This window comes from Harpia harpyja, chromosome Z (genome assembly GCF_026419915.1).
Source record: "Harpia harpyja isolate bHarHar1 chromosome Z, bHarHar1 primary haplotype, whole genome shotgun sequence".
Taxonomy (NCBI): Eukaryota; Metazoa; Chordata; class Aves; order Accipitriformes; family Accipitridae; genus Harpia; species Harpia harpyja.
Genome location: NC_068969.1, coordinates 91,293,669 through 91,319,587, shown reverse-complemented (window position 1 = coordinate 91,319,587; position 25,919 = coordinate 91,293,669). Strand labels below are relative to the sequence as shown.

At 41.3% G+C, this 25,919-nt stretch overlaps 1 protein-coding gene across 1 annotated transcript in view; it reads right to left on the bottom strand.

Moving 5' to 3' along the window:
* The window catches only part of CMYA5 (cardiomyopathy associated 5), a 49,207-nt gene that overhangs the window by 17,911 nt on the left and 5,377 nt on the right, over positions 1–25,919 (bottom strand). Inside the window, exons 2-6 of the mRNA XM_052776998.1 lie at positions 10,979–22,538; positions 8,602–8,697; positions 7,696–7,929; positions 5,929–5,951; positions 3,850–3,971 (exon numbers count right to left, since the gene is read on the bottom strand). Coding sequence (XP_052632958.1) covers positions 3,850–3,971; positions 5,929–5,951; positions 7,696–7,929; positions 8,602–8,697; positions 10,979–22,538 — 12,035 coding nt within the window. The remainder of the gene's footprint in view (positions 1–3,849; positions 3,972–5,928; positions 5,952–7,695; positions 7,930–8,601; positions 8,698–10,978; positions 22,539–25,919) is intronic.

Here is a 25,919-nt window from a genome sequence, read left to right as displayed (position 1 = left end):
TTTTTTCCCTGTGAAGTTGCCTAGAAACTGCTATTTATGATCACAGAAACCCCACAACTGCAAGATTTATTATTATGCCAAATTTGAACAGAAGCTAGCTTAATGAATGAAACTTCTGAAAAAAAAAAAAAGATATATCAAAATTCAGTTCAGTAACATTGCAAAACATTTGATTTCTAATTTCCTTTTGCATAATATGAAACAAACTTTTGAAAGGAAGTAATTTCAAAGCAAGAAGTTGAACTATTCTCTTCAGAAAGAGAACATTTATATGTTATCAAAGTGATGATCCCTTTTAAAATGAATTTTAGTCAAAGAAATGAGATATTTGCACCACAAGTTTGACTAAATCATATTTTGCAACAGGAAAGTGTGACATTTTCTCATCAGTTCAGTTTTTCACTGAAGTGCTGTAGTGTAAGGAATTTTTTCCTTCATGCTACCTAATCTCCACAGCCCCCAGGAGAAAAAATAATAATCCCAAATGTTTTATGGACATTTACCCCTTTCCAATGTAATGAGAAATAACGTTTCCTTGGCTTTGTGGACTTGAAAGAGAGTAGTTACATACCTCTGTGACTGTAATGGAAGATTGTTACAATAAGCAAAGGTCCTCACCTTCTGGTATAAAAGGGCAGGATGCATGGCAGGCTTTGGAAATAATAATTTTTCCATTTTTAAATTATTCCCACTCTTCTTGTGGCAGAGCCTGGGTTCCAATATGCTCAGTGGCATGCTGCAAGTGTTTCTTATGCTTATGAATTTGTTAATGAGGGTGGCTGACATGAAAGGAGGAAGAATTAGAGGGAAAAGCACTTTTCACTAGTGGATATGGAAAATTTGGAAATGGGGGGCATTTTGAAGGAAAGATGTTTCTGAAGTGGTGAAAATAAAGTTCTGTGAAATTGCTCTGTAAAAGACTATACTTTCTGAAGGGAAAATAAGTGGATTGGAGAAACATGGCAAATTCACACGTATTTCATCAAATGGCTTCAGTAAAAAAAAATTCTGACAGTGTCTGACATTTGCCTCCAGTATATGACAAATGATGTATTCAAGGCATTCAATTCCAAATAAAGTTTCGTGTAGGCATTTACCTCTATTTTCCTTCAGGAAAGGCGTACTCTTGAAAAAAAAATCATATATATTTTGTCTACTGCTCACCAAAGTAAAAAACACAATAGCAATTGAAATACTTGGTAGTGGAAGTGAAGAATGAAAACCAGGTATTTTAGAAAGAGAAAGAGAAGAAAGTATAAAGGATGAGGAGCTTTGAAGGTCACTTGCTAGTGGACAGTCATTCATTTCCAGTTAGTCAAAGCAAACTGGTCTGGAGCCATTTGGTGTTCGGCAAACACAGTAGTTAATGTAATTGAAACTGAAAAGCGGATCTCAGCAGTTTAGGGAAAAATGTGTTGGAGTGTGTTTTGGGTTTGTGTGGTGCGGATTTTTTTTGGTAGCGGGGGAGGGGTCCACAGGGGTGGCTCCTGTGAGAAGCTGCTAGAAGCTTCCCTGGTTCCAAGTCGGACCCGCCTCTGGCCCAGGCCGAGCCCATCAGGGACAGTGGTAGTGCCTCTGGGAGAACCTATTTAAGAAGGGGAACCTGCAGTGAGTAGTGGGATTGGAATGTGAGAGAAACCCCTCTGCAGACAGCGAGGTCAGTGAAGAAGGAGGGGAGGAGGAGCGGGGGAGGAGGGGATGCCCCTGCAGCCCATGGTGAGACGGCAGGCTGTCCCCCCCCCCCCCAGCCCACGGAGGGGAGCAGGGGAGCAGATGCCCGCCTGCAGCCCGGGGAGGACTCCATGACGGAGCAGGGGGATGTCCCCAGAGATGGCCGTGACTCCATGGGAAAGCCCGCGCTGGAGCAGTCTGTGCCTGAAGGACTGCAGCCCGTGGAAAGGACCCACGCTAGAGAACTTCGTGAAGAACTGCAGCCTGTGGGAAGGACCGATGCCAAAGAAGTTCGTGGAGGACTGTCTCCCATGGGAGGCACCCCACAGTGGAGCAGGGGAAGAGTGAGGAGTCTTCCCCCTGTGGAGGAAGGAGCAGCAGAGACAAGGTGTGGGGAGCTGACCCCAACCCCCACCCCCTGTTCCCCTGCACTGCTGGGGGGAGGAGGGAGAGAGAACTGGGAGTTGAGCTGGGAAGGTGGGAGGGGTGGGGGGAAGGTGTTCTAAGGTTTGGTTTTATTTCCTGATATAGTTGGTTTGATTTGATGTGTAGTAAATTAAATTGGTTTTGTTTCTTCCCCAAGTTGAACCTGTCTTTTGCCCATGACCATAAGTAGTGGGTGATCCCTCCCTGTCCTTATCTCGACCTACAAGCTTTTCTTTATATTTTCTCCTCATCACACCGTGGCCAGGGGAGTGGGGGGGGGGGGCAGGGGGAGTGAGCGAGTGGCTGCGTAGTGCTTTGTTACTGGCTGGGCTGAAACCACAACAGAGTGACTTGTGAGAAAGGAAATACAGCATGACAAAATGGGTCTGTCCTCCTGGATGACCTTGCCACTAGTTAGCAGCCCAGGAGGAAAGAATGGTTGCACCCATGGGACTGCAAGAGGAGTTTTAGGAACTAAAGCAAGACACATAGCACATTTGCACCACAGTTAACTCTGAGAGTGGGTTACAAAAAAGATCTTTTTATCTGACTTACTAAATAGTGACACTGAGATAACGCTGTATGCACAAGTGCCTGTCCAAATTCACCTGCGAACCTTTGAATGCCCCAGGCAAATTCATAGAAATCTGAGAGGGAGGTAAGGTCTCAGAGATAATTCAGTTCCTCTAGGTCTAATAAAAGTAGTGGTGTGGAGGAGAGACATGATCTCCCCATAGTGACACTGCTGAGTGCACTCAGCTCTTATTAGACACTGGAGAGTCTGCACAAGATGGCACTTCTCCAATGTCCCTTAGGCACCTGAAAATCCAGCCAGGAAACAAATCACCTTAGGGAAACTGATGTTCTAGTTCCAGTGCTCTGGGACCAAACATGGAGAAAGAGGCTTTGCTTGAAAAGCCAGAGAGTGACTATGGCAGTGGTGGTGCATGTGATGGTGAATGGGAGGTCACAAAGTATGACAGTGAGATGCAAGATCCCTAAACAAACCTTCTCTTGAGAAAGAAACACTGGAGTGAGACCCCATTATGAGGAAAATGAATCCACAAATTGGTGCTGACAATTTCTTCATTGACAGCTGTCCAGATCCAGATAATTTCTATAGGTCTATGTACAGGCAGAGCAGAAAGCCTACACAGGCAGGATTTTTACAGGACATGAAATATCAGATAGAGATTAATAAAGACCATTATTACCCCATTTTCACTGCTGCCCTCCGAAGCAGAGGCTGTTTCCAGCTACAGTTAACCACTTTCCCTTCACGTCCCATGGGTGTTTCAGGTGCCTCTGTTCACTTGCCACAATCCCAGGGACCTCAGCCATCAGCCAGCCCCCTACCCTCCTCCCCACACCAGCAATGCTGGGGTTGTCCCCCTCAGGGGAAGACAGCTCAGGAGACCCTTCGATTGCCGCTTCTGTCCCTGTCTGCAAGGGAACAGCAACTTTAGCCTAGAGAGATTTACAGAAAGAGACCTTCTGCTAGTCTGAGGTACAGATATCTGAAACGATGCAAGAATCCCCCACTTTAGCACTCTTTTCTCTGTTGCTCATCTTAGTGCCCTACTATAAGCCAAACACTTGTGCACAATTAGACTTCATTTTACATTCAACTCTGATTACTTATTACATGGTTTGCAAATTTATACTTCTCAGATTCTGTTTTTAGCTTCCTAAAATTTCCAAAGCATTGCCAAAACATTAGTTTTTGTAAAGACAATATTCTGAGATTCTTACCAGCCACATGTTTTAAGGAGTCCTGGTTGCTTTGTCCTGGACTGTCCGCATAGTGCTCAAACAGTGAAAAAGCACTGGGCACCTTTTCTAAAGAGAGGGTAGTATCCATTGCAGAAAGTAACCTATTTGGAAGAAAACACATAGCTGTCTGTATAAATCGCTTGTGGTGTCACATAGTTTTCCAAAGGCCAGAAGCAAAGACCATGTGATGTATGCTTCTCTAAATATTGCCCATGAACTTGAGGACAACGTGCAAGGAGAAGCTGTTTCCCTGATTTTGAACATTTAGAGCATACTGCAATTTCAGATCAGGAGCACAGGGAGAGTGCACACTGTCCGTATACGCTTAACCCATGAGAAGGTGAGGATTTGAAGTTCACAGCAAGACTCCCAAGAGCACAAGGGTTCAGACTTACTAACACAGTGCCTTTAAAGGTTACAAACCTTAGAGCTAAACTACAGCAGCTGACTCCAGAGACGTAATGTAAAGCAGCTGCTTGTGGCAAGCAAAAAAAACCAGGAGAAGGAACATAGATTCCACTTAATTAGCCCATACTTGCTGAGTTCATTATAGGAAAAAACCCAACATATTTTTCACTCTGAGGCAGAAGCAGCTTCAAGGAACTGAAAGATTATTTTTTTCAAGGCAACAGAGTTTTACCCTTCTAGCCTTCTTTTTTTTCAGTCACAAAAGTAGTTAATTATGCATAATCTTAACAAAGCACAATAAATATAAAACACACTTTCTTTAGAAAAACATGCATTGTTATATAGACTTGTTCTTAACCTTTTTTAGCAAGTCGGGTATTACCAAAGTAAAGTAACAACCAAACCCATGCACAAAACAGAATAAACTTTAAGTTTAGTGTGTGTAAGTAAACAAGTAAAGACCAAGTATACAGAGAGCCTTGGAAAATTGTTTTGTCCCATTATACCTGCTCTATTACACAATAAACTAGATGCACATATGTGGCCAGATTCTCACATTTTGACTTACAACAGGAGAGTCCAAATTTATAGTCCTAATTCTGCACATTAATAGGAACCATGAAGGAGTGTTTGGCACATTCTCTTTGGACCACTCTTCTGGGGTTGTAATTTGACTGCAAACTGGAACTCTCATGTCATTGTTATACCCCAGACCATGACAGCATATGTAATGCTGTGATGGCTGAGGCAGCACTGATGAGGGTATGTTTGATATGCACTGCGCAATGCCCAGGCCCTTTGGGCAAAGTCAGCGGTGGTGGTGTAGGCAAAGCACGTTTGGGGGCTTGCATAGGAGGAGCCTGCAGCCAGCCTGTCTGAGCGTTTGTAGTTCACCTTGTAAAATCTACTGGGGGAATACGGGCTTATGATCGAATGCTTGTCTCATAAAGAATGGGTCTCACCAAAATGACTCTCTTGAGGAAATCACACATGGCAAAGAACTGTTTGTGATTGTATGTATTTACTGGTATGTGCAGGCAGGCCAGGATGCAGCTGTTATGAGGCACCAGCCCTCTGACACATGCTGAATCAGGCAGTGCCAATGAAGAGGCATGGGAAAACATCAGCCCATAGTCTCCTGGTAAGCTTTTGAAAGCTACTTAATCTCATTTTTTTCTGCAATTATGTTCAGAAATACAGTCCAACAACCCCAGCCATGTGAGTGACACATTGCATTATAACCTTTCAGAGACCAGATAATACAGAACCAGACTAGTGAAAAAAGAACATACTACTGATCTCTAAGAGATGGAAGCATGGTCAAAATGTTTTTTAGTATATGTGTGCATAATAATAACTACAAGGAACATCTGTTTTAAAATGTCTGTATAGAGATTTAAAATTGAGCTGACATTTTAAAATGCTACTTGTTTAATTGATGTATTACAGAACATGTGCAAAACACTTCAAAACCAGTCAGTTACAGCAACAAGTATAAAACCTCTTCACTTAATTTCATTATTTGCAAGGTTTATAAAAGTAACTATGAATATTATCAGTGTGTTTTCAAAGCTTGCAAATACTAAATGAAGCATCCAGCATGCTAGGCCCAGTACTCACTACAGTGCACTTAACCCATACTTCATATACCTTTTATTCAATTCTTTAGATGACTAGAGGAGGAAACAAAGAAATGTATTAACTGTTTTTGAAGCCCTGAAAATGTTGAAGTGCCATTCATCTAACAGTCTTGCTACTCTCCACAGACATAAAATACACACAGCTTTATTGACTTGATGTTGTCTGGGATGCTGCTTATTCACACCAGCAAAGAATTTGGTTCCTTAAGAATATTCCACTTCAAAGCTCTGGCTCAGCAGGCTGTTAGTGTCTAAATCTGATTTTAAGCTCCTGAGGGGTCAGTATTCAGTATCCAGGTTTAAAGACCAGAGAACAGTCAAATACTTTTGTAAACCAAGGCTTTTGCAGAAAGAAATCACCTGCACATAAAGAACACTTAAATCCAAATTCCAGCTGAAATCTGCTTCATAACTTTTTATTACTAGAAGATGGTGAGATTTGTAGTCATGGAGTGAGAGTTTCTCCCATGCTCCATCAATCTTCAGCTAATGTTTCCTGGCTCGTGGACAGAAAAGTTCCTGTCCTTTACCACTGACAGAAAGGGTCAGGGAATCTAATAATTTTCACCAAATTTCACCACAAAATAATTTCAGATTACAAAGTTATCTTTCTGCCAAAGCACTGATCCAGTACCTCACAAAGTTCAGAAAAATAAGCTATATTTTTCATCCATCCCAAAATCTACCACAGCATTCACTTGGTTACAGGATACTAAGACATTGCGTAGCTTGGAGCAGGGGAGAAAGCCAAATATTGCTCCACCATTTCTATAACTGCTGGTATATGGGCTGCAGGCTTGTATTTAGAAAGCTGTTTTATTTTGCATGAATGATCAGTCTTTAGACAGTAATTTGAACTTTTCATTTCTTGCATCCCAGGATAGTTTCTCTGCAGTTTCCAGACTATGTGCTAATTCCGTAATGGGAGAAGATTATTGTCCCAGAAATCCCATCCCCTTCAAGACTGCTGATACACTTCTACAGAGGAGAAAGTGCCATGGCTCAACTATAGACAAGTCTTGCAGCACAAGAACAATCTTGGTGGACCCAGGCCATTAATGATTAACCTGCAAGACCCTCTGAAACCACTTTACAGCTGATAACTGTATGAGCTAGGTAACTCCAGTCATGCAGATTCACAAGGGATGATTTTTACATCCAGAAAGGACCATTACAGACATGTACCTCACATGCACATTTGTAAACCTAGCCCATCGTCGTGGTTTAACTCCAGCCAGCAACTAAGCACCACACAGCTACTCACTGGTTTTCAGCAGTAAACATTTATCACAGCCTCAATAATTTGAGTGCATAACTATTGTCTGTGTCTGCTCATTTAAAAAAAACCACAGAAACCCCACAACCCAACAACAACTCCGCTTCAGATAATTTTCAGTTACACTTTCTTATTTCACCTATATTTTTCATACAGTAAAGTACCTTTTACTCTAACATTTCTTACTCCTCAGTGGATAATTAATTCTGGATAAATTATCAGACTGTCTCTTAGCCTGTTCTTCACAAAACAAAACAGAACCATTTTAATGGCATAAGTCACATTTTCATCCTGTGCATCATCTTTGCAATTCTCTCTGAGCATTCACATGACAAAAGCAAATGATCTAGCAGTTTCAGAGTGGAATAGCTGAGCTTGCAGGATTTAGCTATCTGGAAAAAAAAAGGTAAGGTAAATAACTCATTCTCAGCCTAGGTACAGTATAAGTGCTTTCCTAACTAGTATCATAAAAACTACAGTATGAAAGCTACTTTTACTTACATTTAGGAAAACAAATCCATCAAGTTCTTCCATTTCTTTTACCGTTGTCTCCAAAGCTTCCTTTGCTGAATCAACAGTTTGCTGGAAGTTAACCATCTGCTCATACAGGTACTCCATTTTCATCTTCTTTACTTCCTCAAAGTTCTCTGATTTCTCATCATATTGTGCTACCACTTTCTTAAGCATCTCTTCATTCTGCTTTTCCAATAACTCTGCATTTTTCTTACAGTTTTCCTGCAAAATAAAAACAAATGTAAATTGATCTGCAGAATAAAATTACAACATTTAATGAATATACAGAAATTCTCAATTACCCATACATGAGCCATCCACCAGACTCCTTCTGGCATCCTGACAATAAGACAACTTTATTTCTGTAAGCAAGCTCATCTGGGAGAATTAATGCTAGAGAAATACATTAAAAACAATGGCAGATATTTGTTTTTACTGTTAGTGTTTAAAATTGAACTTCTATATTTAAGCACTGAGACAGGAAATTGACTACAAAATAGCTAAAAATCCATACTTCCAACTGAAATTAAGACAGTCCTCAAGGCTTAAGAACTTGCGCATTAAGAACTTAAGACACTGGGCAACTCATTTAGATGCTTCATACAGGATTCTAAATAAAGACACAGTGTGAGCTTTTTATAAGCATAAACAAAATTAAGGGAACTTTTTCCTCCAGTGCTTGCCAGTCACATATTCCACTTCGCAATAATGTGCAAAAAAAGCAATCTTTTTCTTCCCCTAAAGTTAACATCTTCCAGTGGGAGAAGTCAATTTGAGGACTGGAGAAACAGCCTCTTTTAGTGGAAGCAATGACGCTACAAAACAAGGCAAGCATATCTTAGAAGTAATTTTGTAGTGGGAAAGAAAACTAGTGTGATAAAACACTGGACTTACCTCAACAGAGTTAAATAGCAATTCAATATCACTCACAAACTGTTCAATCTTCATTGACTTTTCTTCCAGTGCTATTAGCAATTCACTTAACTGATCCTGAAATTTAAAATGTTTCAGTAACATAAGCATGTTATTTTATAAAGCTTTTACATGGAACTTATTTTAGGTGAATGTTTTTGTTTTGCCATGAGCCACCATTGGAACAATTGCTAAATGAAGTTCAAGTATTGCCCTGGCTACAAAGACAAGCACAGATATAGCAACTGGAACAGTCACAAAACTGTTTCCAAACCAAAAAAAGTGAGCTCAGTTTGACAAGGTGCTGAGTGTCTATACAAGTTGTTGAACGTTACGAATTCCAATACAGCTTTGCTAGAGACTGAGGGTACTCAGAGCCTCATGAGAGTCCTCAAGAGATCACAGGAACAAGCCCATAAAAAGGAAGACAATGCAGGTAATTATGAAGCTAATAGATTATGCAGTGTCATGATTTTTTAATCAGAATTTTAAAGATATTTCCTATAGACCAGAATTCATCAAAACCATTGGTTGGATTAGGTGTGGAAACAAAAGCAGTCCAAGGGACAGCAGGCATCAGAGATGACTCAGAACTTTTTCTTAGTCCTTCTTGACCTTTTGTGAAAACAAGCTGGCTATCTGCTTAGGTGCCATTTATAATTTATAAAAATACTTAGTTTTAATTAGCTGGCATAAATCTAAAAGGAAGGTTAACTTCCTTTGGTAACAGCTTCCTATTATGGCAAACTTCTACAGCTAGATCTGTTGAAAACTAGCATATGATTTTCCATGAATTATAGATGTCACATTGGACTGTACAATTGAAAGCTCACTTTATAAATATTTAGGGCCAATCACCAAAATTCAGAGGCAAACTTCTGTTTGTCAAGATAACCTATAAAATCTGACAGATGCCATCCATAGCTCATTTCATTTACTGTGAAGCTATGTTCCTACAGTTAAAATTCAGGCAAGAAGCATTTTGCTATCTTAATGTTTTCTCAGTAATTATACAGAAGTAACAAGAAACATACAAATGCCATCCCAGAGTAACCTGAGCCCTAAGTGCTAGAGATCACATGAAGCCAAGCTGGTGTCATGGCCAGATTTAATATCGGCTTCATGTCTGTGCCCTGCAGCCAGGGAGTGATATAATGGAATGTTTATTTGCGGCTTAACTTGACTCGCTGGAATGCGGGTACATTCAAGGGATGGCTGGGGTCTGTGACTTTATTACTTGACTTACGTCTAAGTCAAGCATGAATGGCCATATATAAAAAGCAGCTCCGCTGTCATACATCTGCACACCATGGAGATAGTTTGTAAATACTGATCTTTGAAACTGCCACATTGACTTCTACTTTTAATTTCTCTTTTTTGCATATAAGTTAACATAAAGATAACATAAATACCATTGATAAAAACTCTTCTGCAATTTCTTTGAAATTACACAAAATCTGTATTACCATCAACCAAACAAGTGCCAGGAAAGAGACCTCGCCTTTCAGATACTGGAGTGAGATTAAATAGCTGGTAACCAAGAAAGGAACATCTGTATACTTGTACATGAACAAATCCGATATGGGAAAAGTGAGACATCATATGCATGCTGTTTTCACAAGCAGAACTGCAATTTAATGAAGAATAGCTTCCACAGAAATGAAAGCATTTTCACTAGTATTGATAGCAAAGGACTAGGCTACTGAAATGGAGGGCATTTTTATCTATCTTTTAGAGTGGTACAGCTTAGAGATAGTGGGAAGAAATAGAACTTGCTAAACTCTTACCTGCGCTACAGCTAAAACACTATTGGCACAGATGAACATGAACTGAACAGAAGATGAGGATGGCATTTCAACAAAACTGTGTAGTGTAAACTGTGTAACTCGTCTAATGTCTCTGAGCAACCAACACATGTAACTGGAACAGAGAATACTTTATGGTGATACTGGTCCCTACATATGGAGGTTTCTGTACCTTCTCAAGTGAAATGAGCTGATGTTACTAAAATTTTCTTTTCATAGAAACAACACTCTTCCCATTTCTCCCCCTGCACATACAAACCAGAACACACACAGGTGAGAAAGCTAAAAGATGAAAAGTCTGGTAACAGCTACATATAAATAAGGTCATTCAAACTTCTGAACAAATAAAAACATCATCTTAGCAAGCCTAGGACTCTAGAGAATACCTTAATAAGACAGTGTCCCTTCAAGATCTCTAACAGGTGTTTAGGAATAGTTTTTATTTCATAGATATTGTGACTTAGCCTCTGAACTACTCTCTGGAGTCTGACAACACAGGAGGTCTGGAGAAATTAGCCTCAGTAGCTCCCTCCCTTACCCAAATTAATTCTTACCTTCATCTTGGTTGCAGCATCATCTAGTGTTGTGACTTCATGGTCTTTATGTTCTCCAAAAAGCTTGTCAATAGCAGATATTGGGCATTTGCAGTGGTAACAATATGTGTCTGCTTGTGCTTTCTTTAGTTCTCTTTGTGGGCTCTCAACTTGAGGAATGTTTGCTGCTGATTTTTCAGGATACATCACCACAAAGCCTGAATCTTCAAGCTCAACAGGCGTTCTTTGCTCTGGCTCATTAACAAATTCATAACTATCACCAGCTTGCTCAAAGGAGTCCCTGTCTTCAAATAATAGCTCTTCATGTGTTAATTCTGATGATATTTCATCTTGCAAAAGTTCTTCTTGTGTAATCACGTCATAGTCCATTGACTCAGCGAGATCTTCATCAACATCAGGGTGCTGCTTCTCCCTTTGCAAGTCTGGTTTCTCTGTTTGCTGAATGGTAGGGACACAGGAAAGATTTTCCTGAGTATACTGGTCATCTTCACTGTCTTCAACAGGAGTCCTGACATATGGGACATATTTTTCCATTTGAGGAACTGCTGTTATATCATGCTGTTCTTCCTGCTTATTACCAGCTTCTTGATATGCAGCTCGCTGATAATCCACTAGTTGACTATACGCTTGATGACTTGATTGCTCTGGCAACTCCTCAGTTGTTTCTACAGGTACATTTTCTTCTTCTCTTTGTTCAGTGGTATCAGTTCTTGCACCTGAAAGAATTACTTTGCTTCCAAAAGGAATGGCATGCATTGGTTTACAAATTGTTGCTTGAATGTCACTGTCAACCTGGACTTTCTCTCTCTCCACAACACCCCTTTCTGGCAGAACCTCAGTCATGACATGTTGAACATCACCAGACCCCTGCTTGTGTTTGTCCTCTGAACTCTGAAATGAAATTTCTCCACTAAGGGACTCATCCTCTGGTATCTGATCCTTTTGAGGCCCTATGGCCTTACTTGGAATTTCATCTTTAAGAATGTATTTTTCAAAATATATTCCCGTTCCATCATCTGTGTCTGAATTTCTACTAGGGAAAGATGCATTAGAATTAGCACTTTCCTCATCAGAGGGAGTCTCATCCTTTTTCTTTTCTCCTACTGCTTCTGCATAGAGGTCCTTGTATAAAAATGACAGAGCAGGTGGCTCCTCTAGAAGCTCTGGATTAACTGCAGCAACAGTGGTAGGGAACAACAAAGATCGTTCTAGCACTCCTTCTTCTGAATCAAAGAGTGGGGTCCCTGGTGACTTCCGTTCATCTTCTACATTTGTAACCTTTTTACTGCTAATATCAGTTGATTTCTGCAGAGGTAAAGGGTTTGGAGCATCTGCATAGGACTGCATTTTGCTTTCTCCTTTCACAGTACCATAAAAGACTTCATCCAGATCCTCAAGTAAGGAAAACTCCTCTTCCAAAGTACCTACCTCAGCACTTTCTTTAAAAGACGTGGCTTCTTCCACAGGTTTATTGGGATCTTCTGTCATAGGAAACAATGAACTCCGTCTTTCAGAATGTGGTTTAATGGGGGACTTGTCATCAATCAATGTATACTTTTCAAAATAATCCATATCAGACATACCATTATTACGATCCAACACTGCATTATTGTTGTTTTCTGGCAACACGGGATTTTCTTGTTGGGTTTCTCCAGTTTCCTCAACATCATCATTTTTGACAAAATCTTTTAGTTCTTGGCTTGCAGGCCTTCCCAACACTGAGCTTTCTGAAATTTCTGTGGTTCCAGAAGCTAGGGCTCTGTGGCCATCATCAGCTAATTTTCTTTTAAATGAAGGATTTGTTTCCAAGTATTCTAGTTTATCTGGCATGTGTTTACTTTCTTCTTGATCAACAGAAGAAATATGCGTAGGAGCATGAATATTGAGTATTTCATAACCTTCTGAAATTATATTAAATAGATCTTTTTGTTCAGCAGTCTCTGGAGGACACTGACTCTCTTCTACAATATTCGCATGTTCCATTTCTTCAGCTTGTCCTCTCAGGTAATGTTCAGGCACTTCAGACACTTTGTCTACCTCCGGATGTTGCATTGCTTTCATTTTTGTTGGGTTTCCAATGCCAGTTTCATGCTCTGGAACTTTGTCTGGACCTGGATTATCTCCTACCAGAGATGGTAAATCATACCTTTGCGTTCTCTGACTAGTGTCTGGGGACAGTCTGTGGGAAATTTCACTTGACACTGAATCAGAAACTCTAAACATATGTCCTTTATTCTTTGTAGCACCATGAACTGTAAGTTCTCTGCAACTTCCAGCTGGGAATTGTTTTGATCCAAAACCAGAAGCTTCATTTGGAGAAAGTTGAATTCCTTGCCTGTCTACTTCTGCAGCTCTTACTGGACTACTTGAGCGAGCTTTCACCTCTTCTGCCAGCCAGCTAGCTAGCCCAAAAGATGGAATATCTGGATTCTGCTTTTCATCAGAACTAGAGCTAATGGACTTCATTTCTCCTGAAGAAAGTCTACGCTGTTCACCAGAATAATGCTGAGTTTTGTGTGTCGTAGTTTCATAAACAATATCTGATGAAACAGCTCCCAGATGCTCTAAGGTTGTATGCCTTTGGTCTGCAAAATACCATTGCATTTCATGTCTATCCTCTCCTTCAGTACAAATGCCTGAAACTATGTTAGACTGCTTTCCAAGCAGGCCTATTACATCAGATGAAGATGATGGAATATTTTGTTTCTCTTCATCATCAGTGAAAGCCTCCCATACTGACTTTTCAGGTAATGTATGAAAAGGTACAAATGAATCTGATGACATCGCTTGCTGGTCTGCTACAGCAGTCACCTTTGACTCTGTAGTCAACAACCTTGGCACTGTCTGCACATCAGGTTGCATTTCTTGCTTATCCTGCTCAGTAGTGAATGTGGGGGGACTTCTTAGCTGCTCTGATGACAAATATTTTGTGTCCAATGAACGATCTTGAGATTCTTGCTTGTCTTTGTCTTGTGTGTGTGCTAGAGACATATTCTCCAACTGTACTGTATTCAAGCTTGCTGCTTTAGGTGAACAGAGCTGAATTTTTTGCAATTCTTTTTCATCACGTGGTGGAATTAGATGTTTACACTCTGATTGTGCAGACTGGGGAATAAGTGGCTGCATGCTTTGCTTTTGTTGTTCAGCAAGGGACCATGAGGGAATCAAATACTCAGAGGCTGGTTTTGAATAAGGTGGAATTTCTTGCTGACGTGTTTCATCAGCTGAATAAAATGGAACCGAAGGTTCAGACTCTAGTTTTGAAGGTGCAGTTAAATACTCTTGACTTTCTAGAGTTTCTGCTTTATCTGTAGAATATGATAAATTTAATTGTTCAGATTCTAATTGTGTAGCTGTGTGGAAGTAATGTGGAGTCTGTTCTCTTACATGTTCAGCCTCTGACTGTGCAGCTACAGGCACATGTAGAGGATTTTTTGTATTCTCTGCTTCTTTGCTTGCAAAGAAGAAGCCTGACTCAGGCTGGGCAGTTTCTGACTGCTCTGTTTGACAGTGGGTGTAAGATAAATCTAAGTGCTTGGGGGACAGGCCTTCAGTTACAGGTGAAGACTCTGGACTTCCAGATGCTGTTAGTTCAGTAAGAGATGAATACTGTTGAATTTTTTGGCACTCTGCTTCCTCAGTGGAAAAGGATAAATCTTGTTCAGTTTTCAACTGAGCAGTTAGAGATGAGGTGGCCCCAGTGTCTTGCTTCTCCGAATGTCCTGCTCTCAGTGGGGCCATTTCATGCTTTTCTGCTTTGTCAGTAGGTCTTAATAAATCTGATTGTTTAAAGTCCGTTTGTGCAGTTCCCTGCTCCTCAGTCCTGCCAAAGATGTATGATACAGAAAGTGTTTCTGGTTGCTCTGTTTCAACAACAGAGTACTGCAAGTTAATGCACTGAGGTGCAGGTTGGGCCCCATCCCTCCTCTCCATTTCACCCATGAAATATGATGTCTCTGGATGCTCCAGCTGGGCAGTCTGTGGTTGCTGTGCTTTGCCATAGGAGTACAATAAATCTGGTGGTTTCATTCCATGAGTCTCTGCTTTGCTAAGAGAGTATGACAAATCTTGACATTTTGATTTTTGTTGTGCTGGTTGCAACTGTTCTGCTTTTCCTGCGGAATATGAAAAATCAGAAGACACAAACCCTGCTTGTGCAGTTTCCTGTTTTTCTGTTTTGCCAAGTGAATGTGATAAACCTGGTTGCACTAAGCCTAACTGTGAAGCTGCTTTCTGCTTTTCTTCACCAAGGGAGTGCAAAAAGCCAGGCTGGGACATTCCTTTTTCGTCTAGTTTGCCAAAGGACTCCAAAAGCTCTGACTGTTGCAGTACTTCTTGGGCAGGTTGTGAGTGCTCTGATTTGCCAGCTGGATACAATAAATCCATTTCTTCCACTGGTTGTTCAATTTCATGGTGCTCTTGACGACCAATAGAATATGACACATCGGGATAGTTTGATTTCTGATGTGTAGCTTCCTCTTCTCTTTCTCTAACAGGATAAGATAACTGTGGGTGTTGCAACTCCGGCAATACCATTTCTTGTTCTCTTTTGCCAGAAGAATACAATGAACCTGTATGTTCCAGTTCACCTTGTACAGTTTGCATTTCATCTGTTTTACCAAGGGCATATGTTAAATCTTGTTGCCCTAAGTCCATTTGTGTTGCTTCCTGTGACAGTGTTTTGCAAATGGAATACAATATACTGGGAAGTTCCTGCTCTGGATGTGCCATTCCTTGTTGCTTTGTTTTTCCAATGGGATGGGGTGTTACAGGCATCTCTGATTTCCGTTGTGTAGCTGGTGGCTGCTCTACTGTGTCACTGGAATACGACAAATCTCGATGCTCAACTTCTAGTTGTGCTGTTCCTTGCTGTTCTGTTTTGCCAGTGAAATGCAGCAAGTCCTGATGCTCTGCTTCCACTTGAAGAGTTTGTGGTTGCTCTGTTTTCCCAGGGCAAGATGATAAATCTGGTTGTTCTAACCCAGGTTGTGTGGTTTCTTGTTGCTGTGTTTTATCAGTGGAATGTGATAAATCTGAATGCTCCAACTCTTGTTTTGCCATTTCTTGTTGCTCTTCTTCACCAGAGGAATACAAGAAGTCCAGGAATTCCCCTTCCAGTGGGGTCCTATTTGGTTGCTCTGCTGTGTCATGGGAACTTGAAAACATCAGCTGTTCCAATTTCAGTTGTACTGTTTCTCCTGGGTGTAATGTATAGATTCCCCTCTCCTGTTTGACCTCCAGTTGTGCACTTCGTTTTTCTTCACTAACAGAAGAGGACAAATTGGGGTGCAGTACTTTGTCTGTGGCATCTGAGATGTCTGGATGTTCAGACTCCACTGGGGCAGCCCATGATGGCTTTGTTTTGACAAAAGAATGTAACAAATCATGTTCTTTCAATTCTGGCTCTGTTACTTTATGAGGTTCTGCTGTGCCAACAGAGAATGACCAATCTGCATATTCTGATTTTGCTTGGGAATTTTGCAGTCCTTCTGTTTTCTCCATAGAGCACTGCAGCTCAGGGTGTTCTGCCTGCATTCTTGCACCTTCCCATTGCCCTGCCTTGCTGAGAGATGATGAAAAATCACCTGGCTGTTCCTGCTTTGGTTGAATCTTTTCTTGTTGCTGTACTGTGCCAGTGGAATGCGATAGATCTGGATACTCCAAATCCACTTCAGCAATTTGAGGTTGCTGTGTTTCACCAATTGAACATGATAAATCCATAATTTCTGCCTCTGGTTGTATGATTTCATGGTGTTCTAATCTGCCAGCAGATAAATCTGAACGGTTTGATTTCGTATGTGTAGTTTCTTGTTCTGCTTCACTAACAGAATAAGGTAATTGTGAATGCCCCAATTCTGGCTGTGCTTTCTCAGCTTGTGCAGCTTTTTTGAAAGAAGGCAAGAAGCCTGGCTGCTCCTCTTGAGCCGTTTGTGCTTGCTCTGTTTTGCCAGGCCAAGATGATAGATCTAGATTTCCTAACATCAGTTGTGTAGTTTCTTGTGTTTGTGTTTTATCAATGAAATATGATAAATTAGGATGCTTTGGCTCTGGTTTTGCCATTTCTCTTTGCTCCGCTTTTCCACTATGAGATGATGCATCTGGAACTCCTGGTTTCTCTTCTGCAGCTTGTGGATGGTCTGCTCTGCTGACAGACTGTCCCTCATTAGGGCATCCCAAGGCTGTGTGCTCCATCCCTCGCTGCCCCACTTTCTCAGTGGGAGATGCCAAGTCTGTGTGGCCTAGCTCCAGCTGGACAGGTGGGATTTGCTCTGTTTTGTCATGAACATACAACACATCCGGCTGTTCCAACCCCAGCTGGGTTGTTTCCTTCACTTTGTCGAGGGAACATGCTAGACCAGGGTGTTCAGGTTTCAGCTCTGCAGTTTGCAGTCCTCCTGCTTTGAAAACAGAATAAGGCAAGTTAGGATGTCCCTGCCCTGGTTCTGCCATTTCTTCTTCTTCTGCCATACACACAGAATGGGCCAAATGTGGAATTTCCACTTCTGGCTGAACCATTTTCTGTTCTGCTTTTCCAAAGGGGTAAGTTTGCTCTGTTTCTTGTTGTACTCTTTGTCGCACCTCTGTGTTGTCCAGAGGATATATCACATCAGTGTGCTCTGCCTCTTGTGGGGTCACTTCATCATCCGGCCTGTCAATGGAAAATGATAAACCTGGTTGTTTCAAGTCCTCCTGGGCATGTTTCAATTGCTCTGTTTTACCAGGAGAATGTGATAACGTTTCTTGCTCTAACTGCTGTTTTGTGGCTTGCTGCTGCTTTTCTCTGCCAACAGAAATTTTTCTGTGTTTCTGATCCAACAGTACTACTTCTTGTTGGTTTGTCTCATCAGCGGAATGTGACAAATCAGGATGCTTCATTTCCCATGTTGCAATTTCTGGCTCATTTGCTTTGCCAGGGGAGTATGTCAAACCTGGGTGTTTCAACTCTATTTGTGCAGTTGTTGGAGAAGCTCTTTTTCTGGCTTCTTTAGGAAATCCTTGATGTTTAGACTCAAACTCTTGAGTTGCTTGTTCTTTGGTTTTACCAAAGGAAAATGACAAATCTGGATATTTTGAATCCAATTGTGAAGTTTCTTGCTGGTTTCTTTGGCCATCAGAACATGACAAATTTGGGTATTTAGATTCCACTTCCATACTTTCATCTTGTGTTGCTTCACCCAGGGTTCCTATTGAATCCAAATGATCTGATTGTTGCTGTGTTTCTCCCATGGAGTATGAGAGCTGTGGATGTCCTGGCTCCTGCTCTACAATGTCACCTGGTTTTGCTTCACCACTGTCGCATGAAAAATCTGAATGTTCCATCACCAGTGGTGCAGTTTCTTGTTGTTTCAAACGAGATGGTAAGGTTGGATGTTTCAATTTTTTTTGTTGTTCAGGTTCATGAAAGAAATATGACAAATCTGGATATTCTGAACTCATTTCCATTTCCAGTGGAGCTTCTTTTCTGCTGGACAATGGCAAAAATATGTGCTCCAGCTCTGGACGTACTATTTCTCGTTGCTCTGTTTTGCCAGTGAAACATGAAAGAAATGGTTGCTCTGATTTGTGTTCTGTCGTATCCCCCTGCATTTCCGTACTTATACAAAATGTCTGTTCTGGATATGCTGGCTCTGTTTGCATTTCTTCTTGCATTTGTTCACTGAAAGTATATGGCAAAGATGGATGCACTAACTCTGACTGAGCTATTTCTTGCTGTGCCAAATTAATTTGGCCTATGACCTGTGGCTCTTCTTTCCTCCAGGTTTCTGACAAATCTGAATACTCCATTTCCATTTGCATAGCTTTTTGTTGGGCTGTTCTCTGCTGTTCCAGCTCTCTTTGTACTACATCTTGTTGTTCCATCCTGCCAAAGGAATATGATATATCTGGCTGGGCCACATTCAGCGATGGTGTTTCCTGTTGCTGACTACCAGCAGTGGAACAGGAGGGAAGTGACTGCTCCTGCTCCATTTGTGCCATTTCCCAGGGCTTTGCTCTGTCAGTCGAATATGAGGACCCCAAAGATCCTGACTCCACTCCTTCTTGCATTACTTCTCCAGTAGTAAAGGAGAAATCCCTATTTTCTGAAGCTAGTTGTACATTTTCGTGTTGTTCTGTTTCACTAATGAAACGTGAAGGCTCTGGACCTTTTAAGTCACTTTGTACAGCTTCTTGTGCTATTTCTCCCTGGGAATATGGTGAATCTGCTTGTTCCAACTTTGGTTGCCATATTTCCTGTTGTTTTGTTTTGCCAGTGGAATATGTCTCTAGCTGTTCTGCCCTCAGCTGTGAGGTTTTATGTTGCTGTTCTTTTCTGGCAGAATATGACAAAACTGGATGCTCTGACTGCAGTTGAGTAGTTTCTGCTTGCAGTCCCTTGGCACAGGAATACTGCTTACCTGCGGGCTGTGAATCCTGCTGTACAGGCTGTGGCTGTTCTCCTTCATCACCAAAATATGACGTAAGAGAATTGTCCAAATCTGCTTGTGTCAATTCTTGCTGCTTTGTTTTATTCGTGGAATATGGTAAATGTGAATATGCTGTTTCCAGATAACCAGTTTGCTGTGTCTCAGCTCTTCTGGTGGTATCAAACATATCTGGATGTACCAAATGGAGTTCTGTAGTGTTTTCTTTCTCTGCTTCTTGCATCAAACATGATAAATCTGAAGGTACCAGCACAAGCTGTGCTGTTTCTTCTTGCTCTGCTTCTTCAGGGGAATAAGACTCTAGCTGTTCCAGTTTAAAAGGAACAGATTTTTGTTTTTCTGTTTCTTCCCTGGAGAATAAAAACTCCTGATGTTCCATTTCCAGCTGTGCACTTTCTGATTCTACCATTTCTTCTCTGGAATATGAGAAATCTGGGTGCTCCATCTTCAGTTGTACACTTTCTGATTCTCCAATTTCTTTGCTGGAACATGAGAAATCTGGATGTTCTGTCTCCAGCTGTGCACTTTCTGATTCCTCCATTTCTTCCCTGGAAAAAGAAAAGTCTGGACGCTCCATCTCCAGCTGTGCACTCTCTGATTCCTCTGTTTCTTCCTTGGAAAAAAATTCTGGATGCTCTTTCTCCAGTTGTGAACTCTCCGATTCCTTTGTTTCTTCCATGGAATATGAGAAATCTGGCTGCTCTGTCTCCAGTCGAGCACTCTCCAATTCCTCTGTTTCTTCCTTGCAATATGAGAAATCTAGATACTCTGTCTCCAGTTGGGCACTTTCTGATTCCTCCACTTCTTCCCTGGAAAAAGAAAAGTCTGGATGCTCCATCTCCAGCTGTGCACTCTCTGATTCCTCTGTTTCTTTCATGGAAAAAAGCAATTCTGGATATTCTGTTTCCAGTTTTGCACACTCTGATTCCTCTGTTTCTTCCCTGGAGTATGAGAAATCTGGATGCTTGGTCTCTGGTTGTGCACTCTCCAATTCCTCCATTTCTTCCCTGGCATATGAGAAATCTGGATGTTCTGTCTTAAGTTGTGCACTTTCTGGTTCCTCCATTTCTTCCCTGGAAAAAGAAAAGTCTGGATGCTCCATGTCCAGCTGTGCGCCCTCCAATTCCTCTGTTTCTTCCTTGGAAAAAGGGAAGTCTGGATGCTCTGTCTCCACCTGTGTTCTCTCTGATTCTCCAATTTCTTTACTGAAATATGAGAAATCTGGATACTCCATCTCCATTTGTGCACTCTCTGCTTGTTTGGTTTTTTCAATGGAAAAATCAGGGTGATCCAAATCTACTGCTTTATTTATAGCTGAAGTTTTCTGAGTTTCTTCTGTTTCTGTGAGAATAGGATATGAAATGCCAAAATATTTAGAATCTATCTTTCCAGGAATAGGTGAACTTTGTTTAACTCCTTGCTCCTCTGTTTCCTGAAAGAAGGAAGAAAAGTCTTGGTCAGACTTTGTTTGCTTCTCTAAGTGAACATTTTGGGTTTCTGGTAATGGGGTCTTTTGACCCTCTTTTTTTTTACCAGAATACAATGGACCTGAAGGCTCACTTTCTGACAGTGCAGTTGCTGATGAGTGACACTCCGTTTCTTGCTTCTCTGTTTCATCTACAGAATATGGTAAAAGCACATGTTCAGACTCAGATTGTGCAGTTTCTGATGACTGAGGAATAATATCCTCCTGTCTTGTTTCAGACAGACTGGAATATTTGGATTTAGCTGATGGAGCACTAGGTAAGTAGGACTGAACTGCTGACTTCTGTGCTTCCCTCTCAGGATGTTCTGACACAGATGCTGTAGGCAAAATAGGTTGGGTACTTTGTCTATCCAATTCATTAACAAAATCTGCTGAAACAGACTGTGGTGCAGAATCAGGCTGAATTTCCTGCTGCTTCGGTTCATCGAGATGATCTGATGCTGTCAGCAGAGATTGGTCTGGTTTCTTGTTTGCATTTTCAGCTGAGGAAGGTGGCACTTGTTTCTCCAATTTATTATCAGACTCTAAGGAAACAGAGGTTGTTTGCTCGGTTATTGATGTTTTGGCTGCAGGTGAATAACTTTGCTGCTTCCTGGCTTCTTCAGGAGGGCAGGACTTCAGTGAATGTCCTGATACCTGATTTGGAGTCTCTGAAAGAGATTGTCTGTCTTTTCTTTCTTCATGTTGAAGAGTTGTTTCTGCACCAATGCTTGAAAATCTGCTTGGTTTATCTTTCATTTTAATGGGTTTAATATTTTCAGATGAAACATGATCTTTATTGGTAAGCTCTTTTTCAAGAGCCATTGTTGGTGAAGAATAGCTTTGATTCGCATGTGCTGTGGGGTGTTGTCTTTGCTTCCTTCTTCTCTCTGATGGTGTTTCAAGATTTCTACTTCTTGCTCTCTGGAAAGGTTTCAGATGTGTTGCTTCTGAAAATGAACTGAACTTCTGCAGCCTTTCTTTTACTGATGTTTCAAGGAACTGTTCAGAATCTCCTGAAACTGAGCTACTTCTCTGGATTCTGGTTTTCTCCAGTGTTTCAGGGGCTGGCTCAGTCCCTCCAAAAATTGAGTTAAACAGCTGGATTCTAGCTTGTACTGGTCCTCCAAGAATTGGCCCTACTTTTCTCAGTCTGCTCTCTCTAAATATTGATCTTATCGGAGCACGTTTTACTGGCTCTTCTGTGATGTTCTCTAGATCTTCTTTGTCGTCCAACATTTCCTCATCTATGTCTTGTGCTTCCACCTGTTCAACATTCAACACACAGGCCTGCAGATCTCCTAGAACAGTTCTTGGTTCTTGCCTCTGCATTCCAGAAGAGTCACGTTTTTTATTGCCCTGGCGTCCCTTCAGGCTTGTAGCCATCGGCACCCTATTTGAAGATTTGCGTTTCCTTTTCCGAACAATCTTACCTTCGTCCATAATAAAGATAACTTTTCCTGGAGGAGAACCTACTGGTGAACTTTCCATACTGTAAAGATCAGAAGTTGTACTAGTTTCTGAGGCCCAGGGAGTAGAACATCTGCTCGAGCTGGTTTCCCAGGTTATCCCACTATCTTCACTTTGAACTGTTACCATAGAAAAGGAAGGGTTAGTCATGATGTACTGCAGCTTGGGTTTCACATCTTTGCCTTGGATAAGATCTTTTAAACTAAAAGCAAAAGAACAACAGAAAAAAAAAGCTGTAAAAACACATAACAAATTAAATTATTGCAGTAAAATCTAGATTTTTGCACTAAAGCAAAAATACTTTTCAAACTTGTAAAAATAATGCATGCGCATAAATTTTGAAACACAAGCATAAGCAAAGTCATATTTCATCTGACAAATGTATTTTAGATAAGTTTTTGTAAGGTGCATGTTGCAAGATTAGTTCAATGAAGGGGAAGTCTTTAAATGCTCTTGGCATTGCAGGAAAATCAGTCTTTGATCTGACCTTGTTTTGCCAGTGTGAGATTGAGCTAATTCTGGGGCTATTCTCCAGTGCATGGTTATCTCACAGTATAATGTAAACCTTGCATTAAACACTTATAAGATACTGTCAGTGTTTTAATAGCACTCACACTTGCTTTGCCCAAGTATAAATCATTATACAACGCTCAAAGAAGTAGAGAATCTATCCACTAGTTTGTTACTGTCTTCTCATATGTTTCATCCTCTAAGCACTCTACATACTTAACAAAGTAATTTAGAATACATTCAACAATAAAAATATACTGAGCCCTCCCCAAATGAAATAACAATGTTTTATAAAGCTAACTTTAAACCTTATGATATGTAATCAGTACACTATCATATGCTGCAATCAAATCTCTCTCAGTTAAAAAAAAAGGCTGGAGAAATATTTTACGGGAAGCTTTACGAAAAAAAGGCTTAGAAATAAGAGTGTAAAGAATAGCAAAACCAGTTAGAAGACATTATTTTTTTTAAAAAAAGCATTTTTAGGGTTGCAAAAGTTATTGGAAAAAAGCATAGAAAAGGTAATCAAAACACTCAACCCCAATATTTCTTCAGTAGACAGTAGTTCATTTAGGGAAATCGTATTAGTAGCTGATGGAAAGAAAGGCAGAGTATCTGCTGACAAAGGCAGAGGCTTAAGCAGAGCAGAAGTGGTGAAGTCTCTGTCACTCCCATGATAGGATGCAAACCTGTGGCCACACAACATCCTATTTCTACTTGAACAGAGGCAAGGGTCACTTTCTAGGTGATTAGGGTAAAGCAGTTCTTCAACGAGAGTGAAGAAATCTAGCTCCTTGCCATGGGACTGCAAAAGCAGGACCCATCTGACCAACTGGCACAGGCTGCGACCCAGCACCACATGGGTGCCAGAGACGCCTGCAGGCTGCAGAGGTGGGGGGACAGCCCTGAGGAGCAGTCAGCATCGCTCCGGAGGGCACTGAGCGCCTGGCAGAAGGCAGAGGTCTTTGAAGAAGAAGATGAAATCCTGGGAAGAGCCATAATTGCTCCATCAAGCTAATCCTCTGAACCATATAGTTTTTGTAAAGGACACTCAGCAAAACTGCTCAGTACCTATCGGAAACAAAAAGGTAATCCTGATACTAGCCACGTTGGTCCTACCTTTCCATGAATTTGCTCTCTAGAGCACTGAACAAGAAGAGCTGCCCTGGGCTGGCCCATGCTGAGGTCTATGCAGACTGATGCACAGACCATCTCATCTCTGATGTCCTTGGTGCTAAATGAAGACTGAAGTCACCCTGTGGGACAACAGCCTGACCAAGCAGTAGTGGGACAACATGGTATCAAAGTCCACTGATGGGGCTTAAAGCCAGTTGTGGTGACTGGGCTGGCCTGGAGACCGTGACTAGCAGGACAGCTTGGACTAAACCCCACAATTCAAAGCAAGTCTGACAGTGCAATACTAAGCAATCACATCTTAGCCAAAAAAAGCCCCCAAACCAGCCCTCAAACAGATACAAACCCCAGGATGTACAGCTGATTATCTGCCATGGTGCAGTACTCTCTAGCAAGGCTAGCTCCATAAGGTAAAATTCACAGGTTGCAGGAAAAGGTAAAGCAAACAATTCTATACCAACATCGCTTCTAGCTTTTCCTTTGCCAGTTTCATGGCTTGGCATTAGGTTGGCTTGGGCATAGCAAAATAAAATAAAATAAAATAAATAAAATAAAATAAAATAAAATAAAATAAAATAAATAGCAGTAGTACTAAGGAATATTTCAGGTCTTATTTTAGTCCACAATAACAGACTAATCTTTTTTTACATTTTTCAACTTCTAAATCACCCTATATATTTTTAAACCAATTTTTCTGCACTACCTGCTGTTATTAAATAAAACCCCATGCAGAACAGAGCAGCACTCCCACTTCAGCTGATACTAGTGAATAAGAATGGGCTGCTCTGGCTCTGCCTATGCAAAAAGCTTGAATTATTCACATCATTGTCTCATTTCCAAGGTTGCGGTCACACTCCATATTCCTCTACAGTGCGATGAGATGGTGCTTTACGTATTTAAGACCAGAATGAAAGACACCTAAGTCAAGCATTTCCTTCCAATATAATTCCAAATGCTGCCCTAGTTTTGTATACAATTTGCATGCTGCAGAGTAGTAGCTGAAAGACCCCTCTCTAGTCAGAGGAAGCATCTGTCATTGCAAAAAGACATTTGCAATGTTTCAGGTCCATAAATGCAGATATGAAGCCACCAACATCCCAGGACAAAAGCCAGTGCTGCCTTTTTTCCACACAGACATTCCACATCCAATCCTGTCGGCACGTGTGCTGTCAGTTTGTTATTTCACTGCTAGGACATTGACTCAAGCCTTTTCTAATTCTTGAAGACACTGACAACTGGTTTTGTGCTTCCTGTCATAATAGCTCAAAACCAGGTTTTTCTTATTGCCTCCTTCTGCTTCTCACAGCCCTCTGCTTCTCACTATGATTTCTGTGCTGTGTCCACTGGGATTTTGGGTGTCTAGTTCAGCCTGGCAGGCTGGGCACACATTCCCTTACATATCATACCAGGGAAGAAGTTTTCACCTCCCCAGCTGCCAGAGCCGTTGTGTTCAGATATGCTGAGTGAGGTCTGTCCACCTGTGCTACACAACCACCGTCACAGAGAAGCACAGCCAGCCCATCAGCTTTCTAAAATCCTCCAGTCCTAGCAGCATCAAAATTTGTTGCTGTTTGCTGCATAATACCTCGCAAGCTGAAAACAACCCAGATAAAATGACCGAGATGTGAAGCTGCGGCAGTGGCCTGCACTGACAAGATCTCTCATTCCCTGAAGGCTCCTACTTCAGCCCTGCAGGCACAGTGCAGGGGAGTTGGAAATTGGTATTTGCCAGCTTGCCTTCCCAGTTGAAGGAAATACTTTATTTTTCTGTGTTTGTGTTTTTGTTCTGTACGTTCCTGTAGTTTCTGCCTTTACCACACTGCCCCTTTCCCCCTACAGCAATCAGTATGCTCAGCGAGGTCTCTGCCTATTGCTCTGCATTTCCTAGGGCTGTAGCTCATCCATCTCCTTCTTCAGGGTAAGAGAATTAGGAGCTACA